Source organism: Neofelis nebulosa, chromosome 2 (assembly GCF_028018385.1).
Source record: "Neofelis nebulosa isolate mNeoNeb1 chromosome 2, mNeoNeb1.pri, whole genome shotgun sequence".
In the NCBI taxonomy this organism is placed as follows: Eukaryota; Metazoa; Chordata; class Mammalia; order Carnivora; family Felidae; genus Neofelis; species Neofelis nebulosa.
The window spans coordinates 197,301,721-197,315,240 of NC_080783.1; the positions used below are offsets into that span (position 1 = coordinate 197,301,721).

A 13,520-nucleotide genomic window follows, 5' to 3' on the forward strand; every position below is an offset into this window, starting at 1 on the left:
AGATCATAAAAGCCGTATAACAAAAGACCCATCGCTAATATCATCCTCCCTGGGGAAAAACTGAGAGCTTTCCCCCTAAGGTCAGGAACAAGACAGGGATGTCCACTCTCGCCACTGTTATTCAGCATAGTATTGGAAGTCTTAGCCTCAGCAATCAGACAACACAAAGAAATAAAAGGCATCCAAATCGGCCGGGAGGAGGTCAAACTTTCACTCTTCTCAGATGACATAACACTCTATATGGAAAACCCAAAAGATTCCACCAAAAAACTGCTAGAACTGATCCACGAATTCCCAGCCATATTGCTGGCAAGGGTTTAAAAGGAGTTCCCCTAAAAATAATCATTACTAACCATTAAAAAAATAGCAGTAATGGGGCACCTGGGTGGCTCAGTTGGTTAAGCGTCTGACTCTTGATTTCAGCTCAGGTCATGATCCTGCAGTTTGTGAGTTCGAGCCCTGCCTCAGGCTCCATGCAGAGCCTGCTTGGGATTCTCCACCCCCCTTCTGCCCTTCTCCCCCTCCCTCAAAATAAATAAATGAATATTTAAATAAAAATTTTTAAATAACAGTAATGACAACATCACAAAGCAACAACGCACCAGGTTTGCTCTCACCTCAGGGCCTTTGCACTTGCTGTCCCCTCTGCCTGGAATGTTCTTCCCCCAGTTCTCCACCTGGCTTGACCCTTTGCTTCCCTCAGGTCTGTATTCAAATGTCAGTGAAGCCTTCCCTGACCAAACTATATAAAAGTATAATCCTCCCTCCCAACATTTCCTACTTCCCTTCCCCACCTCAATTTTCCCCGTAGCATCGACCATCTTATAAAATAATATAGATTTTCATTGTTGAACTTGTTTTTTAAAAAGCAAGTTCCATGAAAGAGGGGCCTTTTTGTTTTGTTTGTTTCATTCACTCTCTAAATCCCCACCTGAAATAGGACTTGGCCCCATGATAGTTGCTCAAAAAAGGTTTGCTGAATGAATAAATATATCCATAGCTATGCTCTGAAGAAAATTTTATAGCTTAAAGGCTTTTATCAACTAAGAACAGGATGAAAATGATAAGCTAAGCGTTCTCAACTCTGGGACAAGGGAGCCTGGCTTGCTCAACACTGTGTTGCCATCCCAACTTACACACTGACCAGCACATCGTAGTTCAACGACTAGAGAATGATAGTAAATAAGCAAAATAAATCTAGAGACAGCGAGAGGCGATTAAGACAACAGCATTAATCGAATTAGAAGGGCAGCAAAATGGGCAACACAACAGAATTCTCAAAGGAATAGTTGAGAAAATGTACTGTCACACATTAATAAGACTATAAAACAAACAAACAAATAATGATAAAAGGTGTTTTCGTTTTGTTTCACTTTAATCGAACATTTTATACCATGTATAGCTCTAGGCCAAGAAGCTTGAAAATCTCCATTGAAAAGGTGACCCACCTACCCAGAGACACACAAGTTTCCAGTTTAGAACTTCCATGCCTGTTTTGCCCTCCCTCATCCCTTAACCGCCTCCCGAGTGGGTGGCCCTTCCCAGAGGGCAGGGGCCAACTGCAGGCCACCCCTGCTTCCCCGGGGCGGGGCGGGGCGGGGCGGGGGGGGGGGCACCCGCAGCAGCCCAGCCATGTGTGTGTTGAGTAGGCAGCGAGGGGCAGTGCACCAGTGGGGGGCATGGGCTCACCTTGTTGGCACAGCTGAAGCCCAGCCCCAGCTCGGCGAGGACCTTCAGCACACCTGGGCTGCTGTTGCACTTGACAGTGTAAAAGGGCCGGACCCGTGGCAGGCACTTCAGAAAGCAGAAGTGCTTCCTCACGACGGCACCCAGGTCGGCCACGAAGAAGGCAGCAACATCACCCTGCACGAGAAGGGTAAATGTGAGGCCCCGCTCAGCCCCCTCCTGCTGCGGGCCATCTATGGTCCTCCCAGGTACCTGTCCCGAGCCTGAGCCCGGCTCCGCCACAGCCACACTGCTCTAAAAGTCTCTGCACAGAAGGCAGACTCTTCAGCCTGCGTTCAGGGGTTCTGTGATCTGGCTCCAGCCCCTCCCCTCGCTACAGCTCAAGCTCCAGCTGCAAGCTGGAGTGTTTTCCCAACTCCAAGCTCTGGTTCCCACCGTGCCCTTCACGCAGAAGACCCTTTCTCCAAAAAGGCAATCCACCTTCAAGTTTCAGCTCAAATGCCACCTCCCCCAAACCAATAAAGCAATTCTGCCTTTAATGCTCTCACTGCATTTTGCACACGCTTCCAAAGTATCGGAACCGTGTACACATTCATCTGATAAATCCCTGTGGGCCAAAGCTATGGCCTGCAGCCCACTGTCTTCCACATATAGGTGGTCGCTGAAGCCTTGAGCTAATTCCACGGCACTGCAACCCATGCCTGTCAGCTGGGCAGCAGATCTGCTGAGGGCTGAACATGAATGAGACTGTGGGTGAGACAGCATCACTTCAACCCTCATTGGGACTCAGTTTCCTGTTTATGGAGACATTTTTTACTGAAGCCCATTTGGTGTCTGACATTATGCTAAGGGACAGAGATGACCAGACAGGGCTTGGGTCTTGAAGAGAACAAAAAACCCTTTAAGAAATTACAAGCCAAGGGGCGCCTGGGTGGCGCAGTCGGTTAAGCGTCCGACTTCAGCCAGGTCACGATCTCGCGGTCTGTGAGTTCGAGCCCCGCATCAGGCTCTGGGTTGATGGCTCGGAGCCTGGAGCCTGTTTCTGATTCTGTGTCTCCCTCTCTCTCTGCCCCTCCCCCGTTCATGCTCTGTCTCTCTCTGTCCCAAAAATAAATAAAAAACGTTGAAAAAAAAAAATTTAAAAAAAAAGAAATTACAAGCCCGTCCAATAAACTCGACTGGAGTTCCTACAGAAGGCAGTGGAAGCCACGGAGAAAGGGACATAAAAAATCCGCCTGGGAGAGTAGGAAAAAGTAACACTGATGAGTAATGAGGAAGGACAGAAACAGAGCGAGAGAGGCCGGCAGAAGGGCATTCCAGGCAGAGGGAAGAGCCCAGGAAAATGGGGCGAAAACAGAGCACATGGCATCGCTGGGGAAAATACCAGCAGTGGTTGGGCTCTGATGGAGCATGATAGATGGTGGGGAAAGCTGGGAGAGGGACGGTGAAGACAGAGAATTCTGGCTTGGCCCTGCTGGTCGCAGGGAACCGCCAAACAGTTCTGAGTTTGAGCGTGGCCGTGATAAAGTGGGAGCAGGCAGGATGAGGCAGGCAGGATGAGGCAGGGAGGAGGTTAGAGGGCCTCTAGAGAGATGAGGCCTGATCTACAAAGCCAGGGCCTCGGAAGACCACAGGTGGTGGTCAGAGCTTGGTGACGCGCCAATGAGAGGGGTGTGGGTGGGGGAAGCAGGAGTCCCAGGTTTCTGACCCAGAAGGCTGGGTAGGTGGTGGTGGTGGTTCATCAGGGCAGGGCAGGCAGGAAGGGCAAAGTTTGGGGACGAGGACAAGGAAATGGGGATACAATGAGCCCGTCTCCGGCCAACAGCAAGGACTGAACACCAAATAAGTGAGGGAAGATGAAGGCCTGAGAAGTCCTTTCGGAGAAGGCAGCTGGGCCTGCACAGGGAACAGGGGACCCACCCCCGCTCCCAGCGGCTCACCGTGGTGGCCTGTGAGGCCCCCAGAGTGAGCTCCTCCAACAGGTCTCGGGTGCTGAAGCCCTCCTCCACCATCACAAAGTCCGTTTCGCTCAAGTAGCCAGCCATGCCGAGAAGGAGGAGCCGATGGGCTGGATGGAGCCGCAGCCCCGCCGCCTCAGAAAGTATGCAACACACTGCAGGGAGGGGAGGTGTAGAGTGAGGGAGCTGCTGGAGGGGGTTGCCCTCCGCTGCCCTCTCTGACCTCCCCCAAGCCAGGGCTCTCAGTCCTGTCACACCCGCCGCCAGCACAAGCCTGGGGACCTTGAGTTCACTGGGAAGTGTGGGGACGATCAGGAACCCTGTACTGCGACAAGGCATTACATGCCTAGATGTCATTCACTGCCTCTCCGAGCCTCAGTTTCCCAATCTGTAAAATGAATGTATTATTTTGGAGGTCCTTTCCAGTTATGAAACTCGGGTTTTAGCAAAAAGGGAAAGAACGAGAGGGTACAGGAAAGCCAAGAAGCTCCAGTGGGGAAGTTTTCAGGGGACCCTCAGTCTTGACCACGCCCAACTAAGAGAGTGGCCCCACCAAGGAGTCTCAGCCCGAGAGCAAGAGCTTAGGTTCGAGTCTGCCCTCTGCTGCGTGACATAGGGTACTCCCTAGCCTCAGTTTCACCGTTTGGAAATGGAGGGCCAGGCTGGTCCTGACGTGCTAGGGTTCTAAGGGTGCATGGGGCCACATGGTGGGTGGGGGTCGCAGGCTCCCGGGAGGGAGCCAAAGGCTGAGGTTCTGTCCTGGTGAGCCCTCCCGAGTTCAGGGCCGAGGACCCGCCCCCCACACCGCCTTACCAAGCCCGGTCCTCCTTCGCGGGGGCCAGAGCCAGGCGCGCTGCTAGGGGGGGTCGCCGGTGACCTCGAAACTTGTGCAACACCCCGAGGAGGAGTGGCAGTTGCGGAGCCGAGGCCCCTGCTGAGAGGAGGCAAGGGGGCCGGGGACAGGTCAGCACTGGAGCCGAGGGCGCCCGCTCCCGGAGGCTCCCCGAGCCACTCCCCGCACTCGCCTTAAAACGCATTTACACGGCTTCGGCCCATAGGTCTCCCCAGCGAGTGAATCGGTTCCTCGGCGCCTCCGCTCGCCCTCTCCCCCCCGGCTCGGGCCGCGCGGCCTGCGCCCCGCCCGCCCAGCAGCCACCGACCCCACGCCCCTCCTTCAGCCTGCCGTCCGCTTATATAAGCCCCGCCCGGGCCCCGCCCCTGGGCCCAGGCCCCGCCCCTCTAGGCCCCCTCTGTAGCCCTGGCAACCGGGTGCCGCCATCCCATTGGTCGATTCCGACAAAAAGCATTGAGCTCTGCCACCCTGTTTCGCAAACCTGTGTAAGCGTCAGCCCTCCCAGCGGAGCTGGCTTCGCGGCTCCCCACACTGGGAAATGGGAACTGCAGGGCCGCCGCCTCAGAATCCCCAGCGCCTACGCGGTGGGACGCTTAGATCCTGGATCTTGGATGTTAGCGAGGGGCAGGAAGCCAGGAGGTTTCCTATTTGCTCCGGGAAATCTTTTCTGTGACGACCTCCACTCTCCTCTCCCCTGGTGATCTGCTCACTCAACCCTCAACGCCCAGGTCAAATGTCATCTCCTTGTCATCTCCTTTTCTAATAAAATCCTTTTTATTTAATTAACCTCTTCCAGCATCTTCTCTGATTCCTCCAACTCAAAACCCAGCTAACATGTCTTCAGAGAGCCTCCTTGTGACCTTCCCAGCTCAGGGCAATCCCTTCCTTCATGCCACCCTCTGAATGGGGCAAATGCCTACTCACCTCTCAAATGAAATGTCTCCTCCAGGAAGCATTCTCTGAATTCCTCAACTCAAAACATTTCTTCTCTTCTATACCTGACAAACTCCTGTTCACCTATCAAAGTACACTCACTATAATGTCACCTTCCCTGTTGAGCCTCCCATGACCTTCCTAGCCTGCAGGGACAATGGAACTCACAGCAGTTATATCTGTGTGTCCCCCTCACTCATTTGGCTCTTGTTACCCAGAGCATGAGATTCCTGTTGTTTTACACTTGTTGTTTGGTTACACTTCTCAGCTGTTTTGTGAGCTCCCAAGGGCAGGAATTGAGTGCCTGACTTCTCAGAGTGCCCAGTGACTGGTATAAACAAAAGTGCTGAAGAAGATTCAGTATCAGTGTTACTCAAAAGCGATTTCAAAAGTTCATATGAGGAGCACCTGGCTGACTCAGTCGGTAGAGCACGTGACTCTTAATCTCAGGGTCGTGAGTTCAAGCCTTATGTTGGGCATGGAGCCTACTTAAAAAAAAAAAAAAAGGAGAAGAAGAAGTTAAAAGTTTATCTGAAGCAGTGATTGTATAAGAACAGCCAAGACATTCTTGGAGGAAAAAAAAAAAAAAGAGGACTTCCTCTACCAGGTATCAAAATATGTTATAAAGCTGTGGACTTTAAAACATCATGGTGCTCTGCAGGAAGAGACAGCTGTAGAACAGTCTTCTGCGTATTGGATAATTTGATACATAATGAGGGCAGCATTTCAAATCAGTGCGGCCAAAGGGCTTTTGGTCTAATGTATGTGTTTGTCCTGCCTCAGTATCTCCCTAGGGCATTCTGCACAACCTAATCAGAAAGTGCTTAGCGCACATATGGTGTACACCATGGAGTATGGAAAAGCCGTTTTCTGCTCCCTGCTCAGCCTGGCTGCATGACTCCTTGGTTGGGTCATCCTGCTTAGACCAAGTTACTTGTGCCTGGTTTGATTACCCCACTGTGAACTGAGAGGGTTCAGACTGAATGAATTCTCTAGGTCCTTCTGCCTGGAACCTCCTTGCTTTCTATACATAGGAACAGTCTTTCAGGGGCAGCCAGCTTTACAGGATGGGTCGTTTGCAGGTCCATGCTTTGAGAGATTTGTAGTCATTTGCACCATAGTATGAATTAGTGACATCTATTTTGAATTGAACATCTACTGATGGGGAGGGGGTAGACCAGCATAGCCATGGCAGAAACCTCGAAGGGAGACCTCAAGAAAAGATGACAGTAAGAGAAGAGGAGGGGCACTCAAACAAATTTGGCTGTACTTTTTTTTTTTTTTTTTTAGTTGTTCTTTGAGAACAGCTGACTGTACCTGGATACTATGGTCTAAGTCCACCTCACTAGCTCTTTTCATCACCTGGTACATAGTAAGCACATAATGGGCACATTCAATATTCTTGCTGAATGAATCAATAAAGATAAGAAGAAACAAGCTAGAATCCACTCTGTCCATTTGTAATTTGTCAAGGGTTAGTAGTCACAGCAGGAAAATCTATAACCTGGACAGGATACAGACACACTGTGGATTTATCTTTTTCCCTACTGGATATGTGATGTCACTGAATCTCCCTGACAACCTTACATCATAGGGGCTATAATTGTTCCCATTTTACAGATGAGGAATCTGAAACTCAGAGAAATTCGGTAACCTGCCCAGGGTTACAAAGCAAGTGAAGGTGGAGCCTGTATTAAACCTATCCATCCTGATGCAACCTTTATGCTTACCTGCCAACCAGTGCCTGAGTATTTTGGCCCCAGCTCAACAAAAGTCACCCAGTCATCCTGCTGGCATCCAACCCAAAAGCTGGTGGCTCCTCTCCTGCCAGGCTCACCTACCACTCTTATCTGCGCACGGCCCTCAAAGACATGTTGTTGAAGCAGAACAAAGAGCCTCTGATCTCTGGCCAGGATCATGTCAGTCTATTTCAATCCATTCTTCCTAAACCAATCATAATTCTAGTCACAAACACCACCATAATAAAAATGCCTTACGTGTGCATAGAACTGGAGAGTTTACAAAACACTTTCTGGTTCATCATTTCATTCCGGCTTCCCGATCCCTCGTGGGATTGGACATCAGGTAAGTTTAGGTTTGGCTGAAGAAAATAAAAAGCCACAGCCCACAAAGCCATAAACAAACACGGGTTTATTCTGCCATGTTCACAATATAACACTGGAGGTGGGCAGCCCAAGTCTGGTGTGGCGTCCCCACAAAGTCATCAGGAACCAAGGCTCCTCCCCTCTTTCAACTCCGCTGTCCTCAGCTCCTCCCTGGCTTCTAGCCTCATGGCCCAAAATGGCTGCTGGAGCATTCCCAGGACTAACATGTAACCAATATGACCAGACAAGTTGTTCATGCCCGGTATCCTCTCTGATTAGCGCCCATCTCCATACTGATTGTTAACTACGTTAAACACCAGCACTGTATATCGTAGGCATCAGGAAGGCTCACTTCAGGCAGCCGTCACCAAATCGCACATTTGTTAATTTCCTAGGGCTCCTGTACCAAAGTACCAAAACCCAGGTGGCTTCAAACAACAGATATTTATTGTCTCACAGGTCTGGAGGTAACGAGCCCCACATCAGGGTGTGAGCTGTGCCATGCTCCTCTGATGGCTCTAGGGGAGAGTCTTCTCCTGCTCACAAGGCTGTCTTCTCACTGTGTGCCTTCACAGCATCTCCCCTGTGTATGTGTCTGATTCTGTGTCCAAACTTCCCCTTTGAGTAAGGACTCCGGTCGTATTGGGCCCACCCAAATGACCTTTTAACCTGATGAACTATGTAAAGACTCTGTCTTCAAATAAGATCACATTCTGTGGTGCTGGGGCTTAGAACTTTAACACAATTGGGGGGGGGGGGAAGGGTGGAGACACAATCTGACCCATCCCACCACCCCAACGCTTCCTTTCACATCATTGGCTAAAACATAGATACTCAGGGCCACGTAGCTGCAAGGAAGGGATGGGGAAGGCGTAGTCGTTAGTTGAGACACATTGTTGCTTCTTCCCACCCCAATAAAGTCAAAATACAGTAAAACTTTGGATTGCGAGTAAGTTGTTCTACAAGTGTTCCTCAAGACGAGCAAACATTTCTAATAAACTTTAACTTGATAAACAAGCGATGTCTTGCAATATGAGTTGTACGTGATGCCAAACGTCCCATGATCACAACTGAGCCAACGATTCTTCTCTCTCTCTCTGTCTCTCTCAGGGGTTGTGGGTTATTGTCTCCCGTGTTCGGATGTTCGGTCTCAGGCCATGGTGTTTGGCAGAAATCAGTGACTTTTCAGAACATTGGAAGGTGCTCACAATTGGCACTACTGTATTTTTTGTCACTTCAAAGCACCTATGGACAACAGTCCTCTGCTTTTCCATACAAGAGTAAGCTTAGGAATGCTCTGCTTCATTCTAGGTCAGGCTGCCTGGCGATATAGACCCTCTCCTCTGCTGCCTTATTGTCAGTTACATTAAACACAGTCGATGACAAGAGTTTATTAATACCGTACTGTAGTCAGCATCCGTGTGAGCATATACAATGGCCCCCATGCAGAAGAAGGGTGAAAAGAAAGGCGGTGAGTAGAAGATGATTACGGTGGAAGCGAAGAGGGAAATCACCGAGAAGTAGGCGTGAGGTATGCAAGGGGCCGAAATTGCAAGATTTCATAAGACGGCTACGTTGGCCATCGGCACAATATTAAAGAAGAAAGAAGAAATGAGGGGGCTGGACGCAGCAAAAGAAGTCACGAGAATATCAAAGCAACGACCACGTGTGCTGGTTTGAATACACAAGGAGCAACTAGCAGGCGATAGTGTGACTAAGAACTTTATCTGCGAGAAGGCAAAAGCCTTGTACGCCGACTTTGTAAGCAAACCACCACGTACGTCAACAGAAAAGGAAGAAGGCTTCAAGGCAAGCAGGGGGTGGTCTGATAACTTTAAGAGGAAAAGTGGCATCCACAGTGTCGTGAGGCAGGGAGAGGCTACGAGTTCTGACGCTGAGGCAGCTGAGGTGCTCGCTACGGAATTCAAGAAGCTCATGGTTTCCAAGTGTTACCTGCCAGAGCAAGTCTTTAACTGTAATGAGATGGGACTTTTTTGGAAAAAGATGCCAGAGAGGACCTACATTACAGAAGAAGAGAATGCAATGCCTGGCCACAAGCCCATGAAAGACCATCTCACCCTCTTGTTTTGTGCTAATGCAAGCAGGGATTTCAAAGTCAAGTCCCTGCTCGTGTATCATCCTGAGAATCCATGAGCCTTCAAGAAACACAAGGTGCAGAAGGGCCAGTTAAACGTTATGTAGAGGTCCAACAGCAAGGCTTGGGCCACTCATATCTTGTCCATTGAGAGGACCAACGAGGTCTTTGGTCCTAAAAGAATCTGCCATGGGGGCACCTGGGTGGCTCAGTCGGTTAAGCGTCCAACTTCAGCTCAGGTCATGATCTCACGGCTTGTGAGTTCGAGCCCCGCGTCAGGCTCTGTGCTGACACCTCGGAGCCTGGAGCCTGCTTCGGATTCTGTGTCTCCCTCTCTCTCTGCCCCTCTCCAGCTTGCACTCTGTCTCTCTCTCTCTCTGTCTCTCAAAAATAAATAAGTGTAAAAAAAATTTTTTTTTTCCTAAAAGAATCTGCCACTCAAAGCCTTGCTGGTTATGGATAACGCTCCTGCTCATCCTCCAGGCTTTGAGGACGACTTACTGGAGGAATTCGAGTTCATTAAGGTCACGTTCCTTCTTCCCAACGCCACTCCAATCTTCTAGCCCTTGGATCAGCAGGTCATTTCGAACTTTAGAAAGCCTCACACCAAAGCACTATTTCAGCGATGCTTCGAGGTGACCGAAGGAACAAAACTTACCTTCTGAGAGTTTTGGAAAAATCATTTCCACATTGTGAACTGCCTCAAGATCATCGATAAAGCCTGGGATGGGGCCAGCAAGAGAACCCTCAATTCTGCTTGGAGGAAACTGTGGCCTCGTTGACTCGGAGGGGCTTGCTCATGAACAGGAGCTGCCAGCTGTCGATGAAATTGCGTCCTTGGGGAGGACTATGGGACTGGAGGTGAATGAGGACGACATTCAAGCGCTGGTGGAGGAACATGGCCAGGAGATGAGCACCCACGAACTGATGGATCTGCATCGCCGGCAACAGCAAGAGGTTATGGGGGACATCTCCTCTGCAGAGGAGGAGGGGGGAAAGGTGGAGGAATCCCTCACTTCAAATGAGATTAGGGAGACGTGTGAAACGTGGGAAACTGTGCAAAATTTTGTAGAAAACACCACCCAAATAAGGCTGTCACAGTGCGAGGGAGGAATCTGTTTAACAACAAAGCAACATCACATTTCTGTGAAATCCTCAAAAGGAGGCAAAAGCAAGTGTCACTAGATAGGTTCCTTGTTAACATTGCGTGAAAAGAAAAAGATTCCATTGAGCCAACAGATAGCAGTGATTCCCGTCAGTGATAGTGAAAGTCGTCCTCCACCATAACCCTCCTCTCTCTTTTCTCCCTCATCCCAGTCACAAAGGTTTTCAGAGGTAAGTGCAGGTGAATTTAGTTTTCTTTATATTTTGTATTTTCTTTATTATTTTGTATTTATATTACAGTATCGTAATCACTTTTGCATGAATATTTTTGGGTTGTGGAATGAATTGTCTGCGTTTCCGTTATTTCTTACGGGGAAATTCACTTTGAGGTACAAGTGCTTTGGATTACAAGCATGTTTCTGGAACGAATGTTGCTCTCAAATCAAGGTTTTACTGTACTAAAGAAGAGGGCACCTGGGTGGCTCAGTCGGTTAAGCATCTGACTCTTGAGTTTGGCTCAGGTCATGGTCTCACAGTTCATGAGATTCGGCTCTGCACTGACAGCCTGGAGTCTGCTTGGGATTCTCTCTCCCTCTCTTTCTGCCCCTTCCATTCGCTCGCTCTCTCTCACTCTCTCTCTCTCTCTCTCTCTCTCTCTCCCCCTCAAAATAAATAAATAAACTTAAAAAAAATACTAAAGGGGCACCTGGGTGGCTCAGTCAATTGAGCGGTCAACTTCAGCTCAGGTCACGATCTCACAGTTCATGAGTTCAAGTCCCGCATCAGGCTCTCTGCTGTCAACGCAAAGCCCACTTCAGATCCTCTGTCCTCCTGTGTTTGCCCTCCCCCACTCACTCTCTCTCTCTCTCTCTCTCTCAAAAATAAATAAACATTGGGGCGCCTGGGTGCCTCAGTCGGTTGAGCGGCCGACTTCAGCTCAGGTCACGATCTCGCGGTCCGTGAGTTCGAGCCCCGCGTCGGGCTCTGTGCTGACCGCTCAGAGCCTGGAGCCTGTTTCAGCTTCTGTGTCTCCCTCTCTCTCTGCCCCTCCCCTGTTCATGCTCTGTCTCTCTCTCTCAAAAATAAATAAACGTTAAAAAAAAATTTAAAAAGAAATAAACAAACATTAAAAATGTTTTCAAAAATTTTTAAAATATTTTTAAAGTTTATTTATTTTTGAGAGACAGAGAGAACAGAGGAGGGGCAGAGGGAGAAGAGAGAGAATGTCATGCTGTCAGTGCAGAGCCCGGTGCAGGGCTCAAACTCATGAACTGTGAGATCGTGACCTGAGCCAAAACCAAGAGTCGGACGCTTCACCGACCGAGCCACCCAGGCACCCCTAAATTTTTTTTTAAAAAAAGAAGAAAGAAAAACTAGATATCACATGGAGGCTGGAAACATTACTTCCCCCTTTTACAGACCGGTATACCCGTTCAGAGTGGTTCTGGGATTTGAACCACACAGAGAAGCAGACAGAGAAGTAAATAAACATTGTGGAGCACCTGTTGTGTGACAGGCACCAACCATGCTGAGTATTTACAATGATTGCATTTACTCCTTGGACAGACCTGCAACATACACATTAATAGTCCCATTTTACAGATGAGAAAATTGAGGCTAAAGCGTTTGTCTGAGGCTACATGGCTAGTGAGTAACAGAGCTGGGACTTAACTCTGGTCTGGCAAATTTTAGGCCTATGACTGGGGTCCTGGGAATGAGGCGTGAAGCCAGAACGAAGAATTCTAAGACCAGGCCAAGAACAAATGACAGGAGACCCCGAGAGAGGCTGAAACGCAGCGTCAGACGCAAGATGAACTGGCAGAAATTGCAAACTCCAGGAAGGCATCAGTGGGATGGAGACCCCGAAGCCACCAGAAGTCAGAAGGGGAAGCAGCCTCAGGCATCGTAAGGTCAGCGCTGTCTGCAGGTTAAGGATGGAAACTAGGGGCGCCTGGGTGGCTCAGTAGGTTGAGTGTCCAACTTCGGCTCAGGTCACGATCTCATGGTTTGTGGGTTTGAGCCCCATATCTGGCTCTGCGCTGACAGCTGAAAGCCTGGAGCCTGCTTTGGATTCTGTGTCTCCCTCTCTCTCTGCCCCTCCTCCACTCATGCTCTGTCTCACTGTCTCTCAAAAATAAATAAATGGGGGCGCCTGGGTGGCGCAGTCGGTTAAGCGTCCGACTTCAGCCAGGTCACGATCTCGCGGTCCGTGAGTTCGAGCCCCGCGTCAGGCTCTGGGCTGATGGCTCGGAGCCTGGAGCCTGTTTCCGATTCTGTGTCTCCCTCTCTCTCTGCCCCTCCCCCGTTCATGCTCTGTCTCTCTCTGTCCCAAAAATAAATAAAAAATGTTAAAAAATAAAAAAATAAAAAAAAAAAATAAATAAATGTAAAACAAAAAAAAAAAAATTTTTTAAACGGAAACTAACAATAACACTAGCCACCATTTACTGAGCATCTTCTAGATTCTAGTTACTGTATTATGTGCTTAATAATAATAATAGCTGGGGTGCCTGGGTGGCTCAGTCGGTTGAGCGTCCCACTTCAGCTCAGGTCACGATCTCACGGTTCACGAGTTCGAGCTCCGTGTCAGGCTCTGTGCTGACAGTCGGAGCCTGGAGACTGCTTCGGATTCTGTGTCTCCCTCTCTCTCTGCCCCTCCCCTGCTTGTGCTCTGTGTCTCTCTTTCTCTCTCAAAAATAAATAAACATCAAAAAATTGTTTTAATAATAATAATGGCTAACATTGCAGAATACACGACCTTGTAAGATGGATATAACCTTTAATTT

At 49.2% G+C, this 13,520-nt stretch overlaps 1 protein-coding gene across 1 annotated transcript in view; it reads right to left on the reverse strand.

The window, feature by feature from the left end:
• Window positions 1-4,577, reverse strand: part of AZIN2 (antizyme inhibitor 2) — a 34,097-nt gene extending 29,520 nt beyond the window's left edge. The window contains 3 exon segments of the mRNA XM_058718176.1: window positions 1,690-1,863; window positions 3,627-3,799; window positions 4,458-4,577. Coding sequence (XP_058574159.1) covers window positions 1,690-1,863; window positions 3,627-3,731 — 279 coding nt within the window. The 5' untranslated portion in view covers window positions 3,732-3,799; window positions 4,458-4,577.
• Between the last annotated feature and the right edge of the window lie 8,943 nt (window positions 4,578-13,520).